This window comes from Dryobates pubescens, chromosome 26 (assembly GCF_014839835.1).
Source record: "Dryobates pubescens isolate bDryPub1 chromosome 26, bDryPub1.pri, whole genome shotgun sequence".
NCBI lineage: Eukaryota > Metazoa > Chordata > Aves > Piciformes > Picidae > Dryobates > Dryobates pubescens.
This window is the reverse complement of record NC_071637.1, coordinates 7,142,181-7,155,342: the sequence shown is the minus strand read 5'-3', so window position 1 is coordinate 7,155,342 and position 13,162 is coordinate 7,142,181. Positions and strand designations below refer to the sequence as shown.

Sequence of the window (13,162 nt, the reverse complement as noted above, 5' to 3'; positions counted from 1 at the left end):
TTCCATACTCAGTTCAGAAAGTATCTGACAAAAGCAGGGGTTATCAAAAGTTTGGGTAGAAAGAGCTAGCTCCATTCTGCTCCTGAAATGACTGGCCATCTCTTTATGGTTCCATGGTGTAGTGTGGGACTTCTGCAGGACCAAGAAAACCTCCCAGTGACTAAATGCTACTATGATTACGTCTCTCCATGAAGAAAATGAAACTAGATTCCAGCTAGGTAGAAATTCCTCACTGCATAAAACCAAAATGGTATCTTTTGCAGTTTTATCCCCAAGCCCTCTCTCAGAGGATTGCATCCCTCTGCTCACAAAGCAGCACATACCCCTGAGCAGGCCACAAGTTATGGATTATGTCAGTGAAGCACAAGCCTTTTTTATTTTTTGTTTAATCTTGCTACTCTGGGATGACATCACCCCACCATGACTCATTAATCCACAGAGACAGCTTGTAACATACAATGAAAAGCAGAACCCTGCTCTCAAATCCCTACTGTACTAGCCAGGAGGCACCAGGCACTCTCAGAGCTCTCATCAGCACACAACACACACCTCTAAGCATCTCACGCATGGATCTGCAGGGCCCTTTCATGTTCTCATGAAAAACCCTCAACATGGGCACTAGATGGGTTTCATGATCCAAATCTAGACTGGAGTTGGACTTGAGCATTAAAAGTCACCTCTGGAGCCACCCCCAGCCACTCATCCTGTTTTGGACAGATTAAACTACCTGAATGCTCACCTCAGCAGCACCCTGCCACAAAGTGTCAGTCCCTTCTGCAGTTCTGTTTAAGCAAACTCGAAAGTGTGTGAATGCTAACAGAATTATCACAGACACTTCTGCACAGAGGTAGGTCATGGTCCTGGGTGTCCACCTCTATATCCTGAGTAGGTCTGGAAATGAACAGCAGCAACTTTTCATCCACTCTTACCTGATGGAGCAGAGGAATCAGCAGCAAGACTGGCTGGAACAAATCAGGCAAGTTCAGGCACTAAAGAGATACGACTACACAGATCACTCAAATAGATACTCCAGTCTCCTTTATTTTCATTTATAGAGAAGTATGACTATAAATCACCAGACTATCAAGAAAATATTTCAAATATTTTACAGCCAAAAATATAAGGCTATAGCTACCCCTCCTGGCACAGCTGGGATGACTTCCTGTTTAGAGCCCCAGGACTGCACAGCATTTTGGGGCAACTTAGAGATGCTCCTTGAAGCCTGACTTCAAGGCACAACTTATCCTTGGTACCTCCTATTTTCACAGATTTGTTTCTATGCTTTGCCAGCATCTCAGCAGCACAAGAGCAACCCTTTGTAAGGCTGAAGATCAATGTGAAATGATGAGACCAGGGAGGTTGAAAACAAAAGGAAAAGATACATAGGCACAAACAGGAAGCACCCACAAAAGTGTCACTGCCATGAAATAAAGGCACTTGAGTTCATCTGTTCTACATTGTTGATTCTTCACTGGGACTTTAGAAGGATAATTATTAAACTTGGGTTTGTGTGGCCTTTTTGGTCCAGTTTGCTTAGGAAAGGGAGAAGCTGCAAGAAGTCATGGAGGTCTGACAGGCCCCTCTCAGTAATGAGTGCACAAAAAGAGCATTTCGCAGCCAGCCTGATTTCTTTGGGAATCAAGGAGCACACACGCACAGAGAGGATTCAGGACGCCCCAGTACAGACAGCAACCTCGTGGAGAGTGACACAGCCTCTGTCATAAAGAAGTCATCGTTTTGGTTGTGCTTCCTACTGCTGCCACAGGCTGGTGCCAGACAAGCCATCACAGCACTTGCTCGCTGGGACTGTCAGGAGGAGTTAGATGAACAAGAAGCTGTGAACAGAAGGACAGGAGCAAGTGTCCAGCTGGCGAATTCTTTTCCAGGTTCCCTTGCATCGAGGGTTCCCTACTGCCTGCCACTGCAGCAGCTGATTCCTGAAAGACAGTCATAAGAGGGAGAGAGTTAATGTGCTGCACCTCCACTGCAAGAGCAGTCACTTGTACAATGATGTCTTAAATCACCCACAAATCCCATTTAGTTTGCTAATGTAGATTTTCACTCCATGGACCCAATTCTGCCTTTCTACTGCTGTAAAGAAGCAGCAACCACAGTGACCCCCACAGGACTGTAATCTTGCGTGAAGCAGAGCCACAGTCAGGAACACTGGACTAGAAGAACATAGAGCAGCACACACTATAGAAGTTAAGTCCAAAAGGATTCACAGAAACATTCCCTCAAGGTGGGCAGCAGGGCATGTGACAACTCAAAAAGCACACCAACATTCCCATAACTCCTGGACTGAAACACCTGAGAGGTTGCAAAGTGGGGAAAGCCTCATTTTCTCCCCTCTCCTTTGTAACACCATGCTCCCTCTCAGCAGGCAGAGCTCTATTGCCACCCACAGACACCGAGATGCTGAGTAAGTACCCAGCACACAATTCACAGCAGGTGTTTGTGAGAGCAGGTCAGGGACACGAGCATCTCTGGATAACCACATTGGTAGAACACTTGCCTGGATGGCAGCTGGCTGGAGGTACCAGGCCCACATGTGTTGGAGCAAGGTTACTCACAGTCCACTTAAGCAGAGGACAAGAAAACAACCAATCAACCTTTTCTCCCAGTCATTACATTGACCAACCAAGCAGGTTCAGAGGCCACTTTTCACAATCAGTGGCTGCAGAGGCAGTGCTGCCTCAATGGCCATAGAAACTGGTACTTGGCCATAGCCCCTTCCCAGATTTTAGCATTTAGTGGCTTAAGAGAATTCTTCCCATCAATGTGTCCCAGCCCTGACCTCTGGGGAAGCACAAATACCACAATTGGATCAATTCTTGCCCTCTGCAGAGAGCTGCCCACAAAGCAGCCAAAGAGACCCTGAGTTTCTGCTTCTTTTACAGTTCTGTGCAGCCTGGAATCATTGCTCTAGCTCCACAAAGATAACCCTGCTTTTGGTCTAATGAGATGTCATGCTCCAGAGTGTGGTTTTATGCATCACACATGGTTGGAAAAGGCTCACTGTTTTTCTTTTGGCTTGGGGTCATTTCAAAATACCAGAATCTGCACAGGGAGGATTAAGATCCCAGATAAAGCAGGCTGCACACAGAGCAGTCCCATATCCTTCAGAACTCTGGGCTGCAGGTTTACCTTTAAAAGGCTTAACCCCTTAAACACATAAGCTAAACTTGCTTGTTCTCATCTTGCTGGTGGGGAAAGCAAATACTGACTTCGACATAAATCAAGCCCATCTATCCTCTCTCCCCACACACCCCAAGAGCAGGGGCACAAACTGCTGCAGTCTGGACGTTTCATGTGTTAAAACCACCACATTTTGCTCCAGATGATGAAGAGCAGCTGATCCTTCTAGACACAGGCTGAGTAGCAATTTCACAGATGTCAAGTCTGTGCTTTATTTGTAGATCTTCCAGAAGACAACCCAAAATTAACAGATCAATTTCCTGGCTCAATGCTCTGGCTTGTTTATCTCATAACCTTCTACAGGAAAGAAAACAATGCAAGCTAGATTATCCTAGCTATCCTTACCTGATGGCCAAAGATCTGGCCATGTATCAAGGGCTTTGGGTTACCTTCTGAGCTTGCATAAACAGGGGTTAAAATGAACTAGCATCTTCTGTAGAGTGGGAGACAGGTGGAAGGCACAGATAACAAGCATTTCTCTCTAACTTGAAGCATTTATAAGCCAGACTCCACTTAGACACAAGAAGATAATTAGGAAATACTCATCAAAATATACCAGCATTGCTGAGTTTATTTTAAACTCTGTCAGATGTTTTCCTTCCTGAGAGTCACTCTTGGAACAATATCTCGGGGAACTAAACGCTGGCACAAGCTGCCGAACTGACAGAGCGAGAAGCAAAGTGCAGGCACAGCGTGGGTGGGACAGCAGCAGCTGTGCATGTGTCCCCAAACAGCCTCAGCCAGTGGCCTCAGAGACCTGGGCCAGCACACCACGGCACAGGGCAGCTAGCAGAGCTACTGCTCTGGGGTTACCACAGCCTGTCCACAGCTCCTGGCAGTTACACCAGCAAAAATTCAAAATGAGGGTGAGCTGAGTGCAGAGCCAGAGCCCCGTGAGCAGATCTGGGCAAACTCAACACATGCTGCATCCTAGGCTCTGGCACCCAGCTTTGGCATCCCACCATCCTCTTTCTTAGGGCAGCAGTTGCTTTCCCACCTTCTTCCACCTTCCTTTACAAGCATCAGAATTTATGCCCTCCACATTTGGCCCAGCCTAAGGAGCTCACCATGCAACCCCTCGGAGCACTGCTCCCTTGCCAGCCTGCACGCTCAGGTACGGCCACTTACTCTAACAGAAGGCAAAAGCCTTTTCACAGACACTGCCCTCATCCCACTGAGTGGCTATCCCCACCAGCAGTCCAATTTCTTCTCAGAGATGACAGAGGTCAGTTTTTTCCTGCATGCAACCTGGTAAAAGCAGTTTATTATTTCTGGTAACAAACTGGGGGACAGCTCTGTTCATATAAAGAGTACCTATAGTAAATACTTGCACTTGACCCAGCCCTGGACAACAATCTCCCTGACCCACCACTGTAAGGTCAAACAGTGATAAAGAGCATTAACTGGAGGTTGCCTATCTAGGGAATACATAGGAGGTACCTAAAAGATCCATGTGAAATGTAAGGGAGGCTTCACACACACAGAATAAGGATGCTGCAGACCAAAGACATTATTAATGTTCCACCTGTCAGTCATGCATTCCTCTCTGACACAACTGCCCAGCAGTGCTGGTTCAAGGAGGCTTAAAGTGCTTCTGCATTGCCTTTTGTAGATGGGAACTTTGTCCACTGCTCAGGCCAGCCCTGCCTGCTCTCCAAGCCTATGTTACTACCCTGGCAATGAACACAATTGAACACAGACAGCATCTCAGGTTGGCACACGCACAGATAGCTCATACCTACCACAGGTATGACTTCATTTAGAATAGAATAAACCAGGTTGGAAGAGACTTGAGATTGTAGGCAGTGATACTTAGGGGTGAAAGCTCACAGTTCAGAAGTTTGCTTTCTTGAAGGCTGCCCATAATGAAATGGACCCACCAGCTCATCTTACAGACCCCCAGCAAGACTCTGAGAACAATTTCTTAGGCTCTTCTCAATTGGGATGGACTTAAACCATCTGCTGAGACATGGGCTGAGTTTTGACTTGAAGGAACCAGTCACCTTTCATCCCAACTCCTTTCCAGCCTTCTGTCTGCCAACACCCAACCATCATTCCTAAAGGACACAGGCCCATTTTCTTTGTGCTTCCATTCCATACAGTGCTGCTCACCAGATCAGCAGATGGAAATGCCCCCCTCTTTTTACAGCCCAGAGAGGAAACGAATTCCTGCATGTATTTTGCCTAATCTGATGTTCCTGTCTGGCTCCAGGATTTAAGTAAAATAACATTGGTGCAAGCTTTTTATAATCATTTACATGTTTAATGCAGGTAAGTGCTACTCCTAGCCACACCAGCTAAGATTTTTTTCTTCTCTATCTAAAAGCTCTTGGAACCTTTGTACAAAACAAGCTGAGACAGGGAAGGAAAAGACTCTAACATGACTTTCTCTTACTAAAAGCCTGAACAAAACCTGTCTAAAAAGGCCATTATTGGTAGTGCAATACTTTGTGTGCTTGAAGCTTGACAACACTCATTTAGAGTTTCTAATTCAAACAGATGTGCTTATTTCAACATTTATGTAAGTTTAAAAAAACCCTGCCCAGCACTGATGAGCAATGATTTTCTCAGGCAGGGCTGCTAACCAGCTTCAGAGGATGACTTTAATAAACTAACAATGGGTTTAAGAATATCAGGATAAAAAGCAGTGCAGAGGCTGTGCCTCCAGTGACAACAGCAAAGGCTTGGGAGCCAGGACTCCTCTGTGGCTGGCTCTGCCACAGATGTATTTTGCAGCTTCAAGCCATTCCCTTCATCTTTGCTGGAGTCTACCCAATTTGTACAACCTGGGTGGTCCCCATCAATCACCCCAAAGCTTCTTCAGCTTTCCAGGGAAAGGATGCTGAAAGTACAAAGATTTAACAGTACTTCCCCACCCAACTTCAGGTGCCAGCACATACCCCAAGTCTCTACGCCAGCTGTCGCTTGCCAGAAATACTTATAAAGGGTCACTTGTAGAAACAAAATTCTCAGTGCTTCAAAATTAGAAACAGATTTGGTTTTATTTGGCATCTGACAGGACTGTTAACCTAAGAAGCATGGCTGAGGTATCTTTAAAACAAAAAAACCTCCCCAACCGTGCCACTTAAAAACCAGTGAGATTTAGCAGACTAAGTGCAAGTACTCCCACACTTCAGTCCTGGCTCTGCCACTGGTTTGATATGTGAGCTTCACCAGATCACTTCAGCTCTGCAAGAAACTCATGGTATGCAACAAAGAGCAGTTAACATAGTCAGAGCGCTCCAGAGAGCTGTGTGCAGCACATTACGAAACAGGGAGAGGCAGATCAAGGGAGAAGAATGAAAACTTCAACACGAAAACAACATCTGAAACTTACATTTTGCTTCCACTGCCATCCCCATGACAATGCAGGCTTTTGGAGTCTAAAGCTGGGTGCTGACACTCCACGCAGACAGTATGGCCCTCCCTGAGATACTGCATCCAGCGAGTGTATGAGTGACGGCTCTGCAAGCAGCCCTGTGTGATGGCCACGAGCTGGAACTCGACACAGTACCTGCAACCAAAATAACCCAGGAGGTTAGCTCAATAACCAAAATAGAGCCCTCCAAGTGACTGGAAGAGCCAGACTGAAGTGGGTGACTGCTGATCACCAATTAAGAAAAACAAAAAATGCAAACAATAAAGCAGCCCACACCCAAAAAGCCTCCACTGAGAAAAAGAACATGTGGGGCACCTGCATTTCTGAGAAGGCTAAACGAGGAATAAAACCACTGGGCTGATGATTTCAACTGACACACCAAAAAATACCAGTATCTGCTTTTACAAATAGAGACACAGGCTGCTAAAGCATTTGAGTAAAGCCAGGAAAACCCAGACAGAAAGGTCTTCTGATTCTAAGTCTGGTATCCATTTGTTGAACCACATTTATCATCTACTCTCAGTTACTTATAATGGGTTTTGTAGAGCAACTTGCAGCAGGAGCTAAGATTTGGTCAGTACAGGTTTTCCCTGTGAAGATCTCCACCCTAAGAAACAGAGTGGGGTTGTTGTAGCTCAGCAAGAGGGCTACCAGACTGACACAGCACTTCTGACACAGCTCAGACTTCTCTGCGCTTCCAATTTTAACCCAACCTGAGAGGAAAGCCCCCAGGCCTTGTCTGGGGGCAAAACCCCAGGAAGTTCACCAACAATCTATAAACACAGCAGAGTTGGGTTCTAGTCTAGACTGGTTCTGTAGCAGTCATCCGGGGGATTTCCAAACGCCTTCGCATAGCGCTCTGATCGCGAGCAGTTTGCTTTCTTGTCTTATCTGAGGGAAAGAACAGATGAAATAGACCTGTGCTCACACTTTTGAAGTTTACAGGGAGAAGGCTCAGCTAATGAGGAATCCAAGGCAGGCTGAGGCTGAACAGATGCCCTTTCCTTCAGACACTTATGAGATGGATGGATGCACTCTCACACCGTGGAAATACTTACATGTGTAACAACATGTGGAAAATAAATCAACAAGTGCCTGGCTGCTTCATGCTGCAAGAGCAGCTCTGGGAAACTCCAGAGTGTTGACAGGAATGGCAGGTCTCAATAAGAAACAGGCAAAGCACCAGGGAGTGTAGTAAGAACCCCTGGGGAATAACAAAGCTGCATACAAGTGGTTACAGGGTAGAAGATAACCTTTTCCATCAGCACTGTGTCACTGCTAGTGATGACCCTGACTGAGAAAGAAGACTAGGAAGGATGATGCCATCACTTCTGTGTTCATGGCAGAAGGAAGAGCTGCACTTCAGTCATGTCCTGGCCTTACATCAAGGCAGACCCCCAGCCTTCAGATGCACTGCAGACACTGCTGGCCCTGAGTGGGGAGCAGCACCCTGCTCTAGTGAAGTGTTGCCCTGCTGATAGGAAATGCCAATTCTGATTAGGAAAAAGCTGGGCCCAAAACTGCAACCAGACACACTGAAGGTGGGGTATGACTGAGCCCCTGTGCTGAGCTTCCAACTTACCCTGCTCTTTCACTGCCATCAGCTGCAGCTCTTCTTTTCCTCGCTTTTCCAAACCCTCCTGTTGTTATTAATGCTGGGACTGTGTGTATCAAAGAGAAAGAGTACACTGTGAGTGGCAATACTGCACTAAGGCTGTTTACATCTGCAAAACAGTAAAGATGGGCCTTGAGTGCTATATGGTTTTACCTTTAGCAGGAGCCAAAGACAATTCTAACTGTATTTGCAATTACCTGTGACCATCAACCATTTCACTGAAAATTCAATCTGTATTGCTGCCATATTTTTGTCTGAGCAGAATGAGTCTATTTATAAGGTACACCCAAAAGACAGAGGAGGGAGGCAATATTCACTGAATACCAACTCTCAACAGGTTCAAAGAAGTCAGTTGTACCCAACATCCAGACTGGACAGATTTTGACCCAAAACCACCAGCAAAAGTGGTAAGCAGTTCTAAAAAAATCAGTAAAGGTATCATGAAAAAAATTATCTGAACAAACAGAATTCAGGCTTTGGCTCCAGCTGAAGGTCTTCTCTGCCTGCACTCTGCTCCAGAGCAGAGGTGTCATATCTTGCCTTTGATGGGTATTGCTACTTCAAGACTTTTTGCAGATGATACAATAAATAAATAAATAAAATCTGTTCAGCAGCCACTTACAGAATTTTTAAACAGGCCTAAATCTACCAGGTCTATCAAAGCTGCCAGAGATTTGCACTTGTGTAAGTGAGACCACAACACTTCTGCAGTATTTCACATCTGAAGCACAGCAGATTGCAGTGAATGGCCAGCACTACTTTCGCATACTGCCCTGGGAAGGGTCTCTCTAATCCCTGTGTGAAGAGCTCAGCTCTCAACTGCAGATGACAGGCCCAGAGCAAACATGCTGGTGAACAACTCTCTTCAAATACAGTGAAGACAGATCAGCTCTGCTGACACAAACAAGAATTCTCCCCCTCCACCCATTACCTAGACATTTACGTTCTCAGTGGACTTACTCATGGACTGTTTGCACTCTGTTCCTTGCTGAGTCCAGTACTCCACGCAGCCAGCCCTCTCCTCCAGAGCAGGGCATGCCTCTCCTCCATTCCTGGGCTCCTGGATGATGTGCCTCCTCCGCACACGATACGTTGTCTTGCAAGGCTCCGCGCAGCCACTCCAGACACTCCACTGAGACACGACACAGGGGACAACTGGAGGCAGAGTAGCACATGGGGCCATGGGAGGTTGCAGAAATGATGCCTGTAACATGACTTCTCCACAAAAGACACTTTTCAATATAACTCAGTACAACCCTCCCTATTTAACACCTGCCCCACAGTTGTGCTGGGCAGTCCTCAACAGCTGTGCTGCCAGGAATTTACCTGCCCCAAAACTCCAGCCATCCAGCCTAGCCTTCAGTGGGGCCAGTCACCTTATGACAGTGACCAGCACACACTGCCTTACATCTGCTAATAAAAGGCTGCACTTGCAGGCAACCTTCCACCAAAGTCCTTGTCAGTACTCATGAGGCAAGACAAGGGCAAAAACATGCTCAGGCATGAGGAATTCCTCAGTTCTGAGTCCAGCTCCACTACTAATCTGTCACTCAATTCAGAGATGCTGATGAGCTCCAAATCCATCTGGATCCACTATGATCAGCACCTTACCATAAAGTAGTGGGTTGAAATTTCCCCCCCAATTTACACAGGCATTCAAAAGCCTGAGTTCCACTGATTTCATTGGGACATATGCTGCTGCATGCAGCTGTGAAAGCCAGCCTTCCTGAGTAGCTCAAGCTTGGTACTTCAATTTATTCTGCCACAGGACACAGATAACATCTAATTACTGCATTAACCTTTTCTGAAACTGCCCTTGTCTTCAGAAACTTTAGGAAGATCTTTCAAACACTGTTGCTTTTCTTCCTTGTCAAAGGCACCACAAACAGCTTTTAAAACCTGTTCAAAGACTGGGAAGCAAATCAATTACCTGAGCAACTGAGGCATTTCATTTATGCAGCAATCCACCTCAAAAAAAAATACTGTGCATTGGCTTGTAGGCTGCCCAGCATTACAATCCTTTTGTGCATCTGTGATTTATTCAGAGTATTCTGCTTATTCAGAGTATTCTGCTCTCTTTCAGATTTGTTTGGTGTCAGATACTAACACCCTTGTCCTTAATATTTTGCTTTACAAGTCAGTTCGATAAGGCAGCTCTTTAGTGGTGGGAGAAAGAAAACTACTGAAAAAAAGGCCAGGCTACAAAGGCAATACAAGTCAAAGTAGAACTGGGTCTCTTTCATCCAGCACAAGAACGAAGCACAAGAAACAATGCACAAACCCAGATCTCGCCTGATCTCCGCCAACGGAACGCTGCTATTCTCCAGTGAGCCACAAGATGGCACCAGGCTGGCAGAAGGGCTGCAGCTGGGACAGTCGTACCGCTGCCACGGTGCCCTGCACAGAAAGGGACCGTGCCCTCGGCTATCCCCTCACAATGCCTAACAAGGGCCTGCAAACGCATTCTTGTTACTCTTCTATAATATGAAGAATAGACACAGAGGATCCTATATCAGTTATCCCCGCTAACTGCTCAGAGCAGCAGGATTCAGGTGCAGAAGCACTGAAGAGAACCCAATAGCCCAACCACATCAGACCTCGAGCTCCTGGACCATCCAGCACCAACACACCCCCTCCCCTGACAGCCCCAGCAGATGGGCAGCCAAGCTGCACCCTCACTGCCGACCTGGTGCCCCTGCCACAGGGTGAGGTGAGGCAGATTTCTGCAAGCCAATGGGCAGCACTTTTATGCTTGCTGCTCTCTGTTGCACTTGGGAGCTTCTGGTCTGCAGACCTGCCAGCCTGTCTTCATCCACAGACATAGCTTGCTAAAACCAATTTAGAATTAACTTATTTTCCACACGTTTTCCAGCTCTGTCTTGAAAAGGAAGGGGGGGGGGGGGGAAGAAAAAGAAAAAAAGGAAATAAAAAGGGGGTGGGAGAGGCAATTAAATCACAGAAATGCACACTCACCTGCCTGGAGCAAAACTCTGCAGGTTTAAAGACCAAGGCATTATGTGAGCAGGTAAGGCTCCTTGAGGATACTGTTGGCAGGGAGGGAATAAGGCATCTCAGCACTCACAATAACATGCTTCCTTCATTCACACCCCTGCTTTAGCAGCAGACGCTCATGGAGGGAGTGCTACTGGCTCCCAGGAAAGCAGCACGGCCCAGGGACCTCACACTCACCTGCATGGGCAGAGGCCAAGTCCCTTGCCAGGTCAAACTATAGGGCTACAGCCACACACAACAGGCCTCGATGCCTTTTGCAGGGAAGCACCAACAAGAGCAGCAGATCTGATCTCATCCATAAGAATTTGGTCCACAGGAGGGAGAGGGACTGGGGGATTCTGAGTCAGTCAGGAAATGTCTCATTTCACATTTCTGTCCTTTACAAACATAATTTCCTGATGTGCCCTGACAGCTGTCTGCTCCAGAAGACCACAGAGAGCTGCAACCCAGGTGGGGAACAAGATCAGAGAATCATTGAATCAATAGAATCATGGAATTTTTAGGGGTGTAAGGGATCTTTAAAGGTCACGTACACCAACCTCCGGGCAGTGAGCAAGGATACCTGCAACCCAATCAGTTTGCCTAGCGACCCTTCCAATCTGTCCTTGAAGGTCTCCAGAGATGAGACACCTACCACCTCTCTGGGCAACCTGAGCCAGTGTTTCACCACTCTGGGCTTAAACGATTTCTTCCTTAATATCTAGTTTGCGTCTCCCCCTCTTTGCGTCTGCAGCACCGCTCCTCCAGCCGCCCGTCCGCTCCTGCCTTCCGCAGCGCAAAGCAGAGCCCAGCGGCGCTTTTAAGCGCAGCCAGAGCCCGGGGCGGGCAGGTATCGGGCAGGTGGCGGACAGCCGTGCCCGGGAGCGGCCGCAGCCCCGCCGGCCACTCACCTGGGCAAGCATCGGCGTAGTCGTGGCAGCAGTCGAGGGTGCGGGTGCACGCCTGATCGCAGTAGCACGGCCCGTGGGCTCCGTCGGGCCGCCGGCCGGTGCTGAGGCAGGCCGGGTCGCGGCCCGGGCAGCACAACCCGCGGGCGGCACAGCCGCTGCCGGCGGCGCGGCGGGGCAGGGCGGGCAGTGCCAGCAGCGCCAGCAGGGCGGCCCAGCCCGCCATGGCCGCCCGGCGCCGCCACCCGCCTTCGCTCCCCGCCAGCCCGGCACGGCTCTCGGCTTAAAGGCGCCGGGAGCCGGGGCTCAGGGGGAAGGAGCCGGGCCGCCTCCCCCCCGCACCCTGGCCCCGCCGCTGAACGGCAGCAGGGCGGGTCGGGCGGAGCCCCGGTGCCGCCAGCCCGGCCGGCGGGGGTGTGGGTGCAGCTTAGGCTGGGAGCGCTCGGGGTCACCGGCAGCTCCTGCCAGGGCAGAGCCCGCACCTCACGGCTAGACGCGGGCCTGGGCACTCCCGCTGGTGCTGTGCAGTGAGGCAGGGGCACCCAGTGCCCCAGCAGCAGGCTGGCAGCAGCGGTTCTTCTGTGCAGAGACATCAGCCTCTGTTTTCTCGACACCACCGTAACGCTGCTTTGCCTTAACTTGCGTGGCTGCTCCCGATGCCCGTGCGCTCCATTTCTGCAGGCTTTTGATGCTAAAGGGTGTCATTTCCGCACTGACTGCTAGCACTTACAGGCAGCATTATCATAAGCTTATCATCAAAACCAAATCATAAAAAGAGACCCTTTTTTCAACCACATTTGACTCCAGTGTACCTCAGGAGCCATTAAAAAACTGAAAGCATTTCATTCCCAGTACAGCAGCTTGTAAGAGACACAATCTAGCTGGCCATACTGCCTCTACAGAATCACTCTGCAGTTTCTGCTTGCTGTCAAATGCAAGAAGCTTAAAGTGATTATAGCCACTCCTGTGAATTATTTAGCTATTCAGTAGGAAGGGCTTTACTGTAACTTTTTATCAAACAGACTTGCTCTAAAATATTGATCACAACAGATGTTAGACCTTGCTGAGTGC

General features: G+C 48.2%; 1 protein-coding gene across 1 annotated transcript; it reads right to left on the bottom strand.

The window, feature by feature from the left end:
• Nucleotides 1-1,016: 1,016 nt before the first annotated feature.
• Nucleotides 1,017-12,422, bottom strand: LOC104302702 (somatomedin-B and thrombospondin type-1 domain-containing protein-like). The gene is made up of 5 exons (XM_054173718.1): nucleotides 12,095-12,422; nucleotides 9,153-9,347; nucleotides 8,160-8,238; nucleotides 6,536-6,712; nucleotides 1,017-1,937 (listed from the first exon to the last, which is right to left on the bottom strand). Exons 1-5 carry the CDS (start codon nucleotides 12,315-12,317, stop codon nucleotides 1,820-1,822), a joined length of 792 nt encoding a protein of 263 aa, XP_054029693.1. The 5' UTR covers nucleotides 12,318-12,422; the 3' UTR covers nucleotides 1,017-1,819.
• Between the last annotated feature and the right edge of the window lie 740 nt (nucleotides 12,423-13,162).

Excerpts from the sequence above, each read along its gene's own strand:
- LOC104302702 (XM_054173718.1), bottom strand. The coding sequence starts at position 12,317 with ATGGCGGGCTGGGCCGCCCTGCTGGCGCTGCTGGCACTGCCCGCCCTG. Across the intron at positions 9,348-12,094 it reads CTACGCCGATGCTTGCCCAG|TTGTCCCCTGTGTCGTGTCT; the intron begins GTGAGTGGCCGG and ends CTCTGCCTCCAG. Across the intron at positions 6,713-8,159 it reads GATGGCAGTGAAAGAGCAGG|GTACTGTGTCGAGTTCCAGC; the intron begins GTAAGTTGGAAG and ends TTTTGGTTGCAG.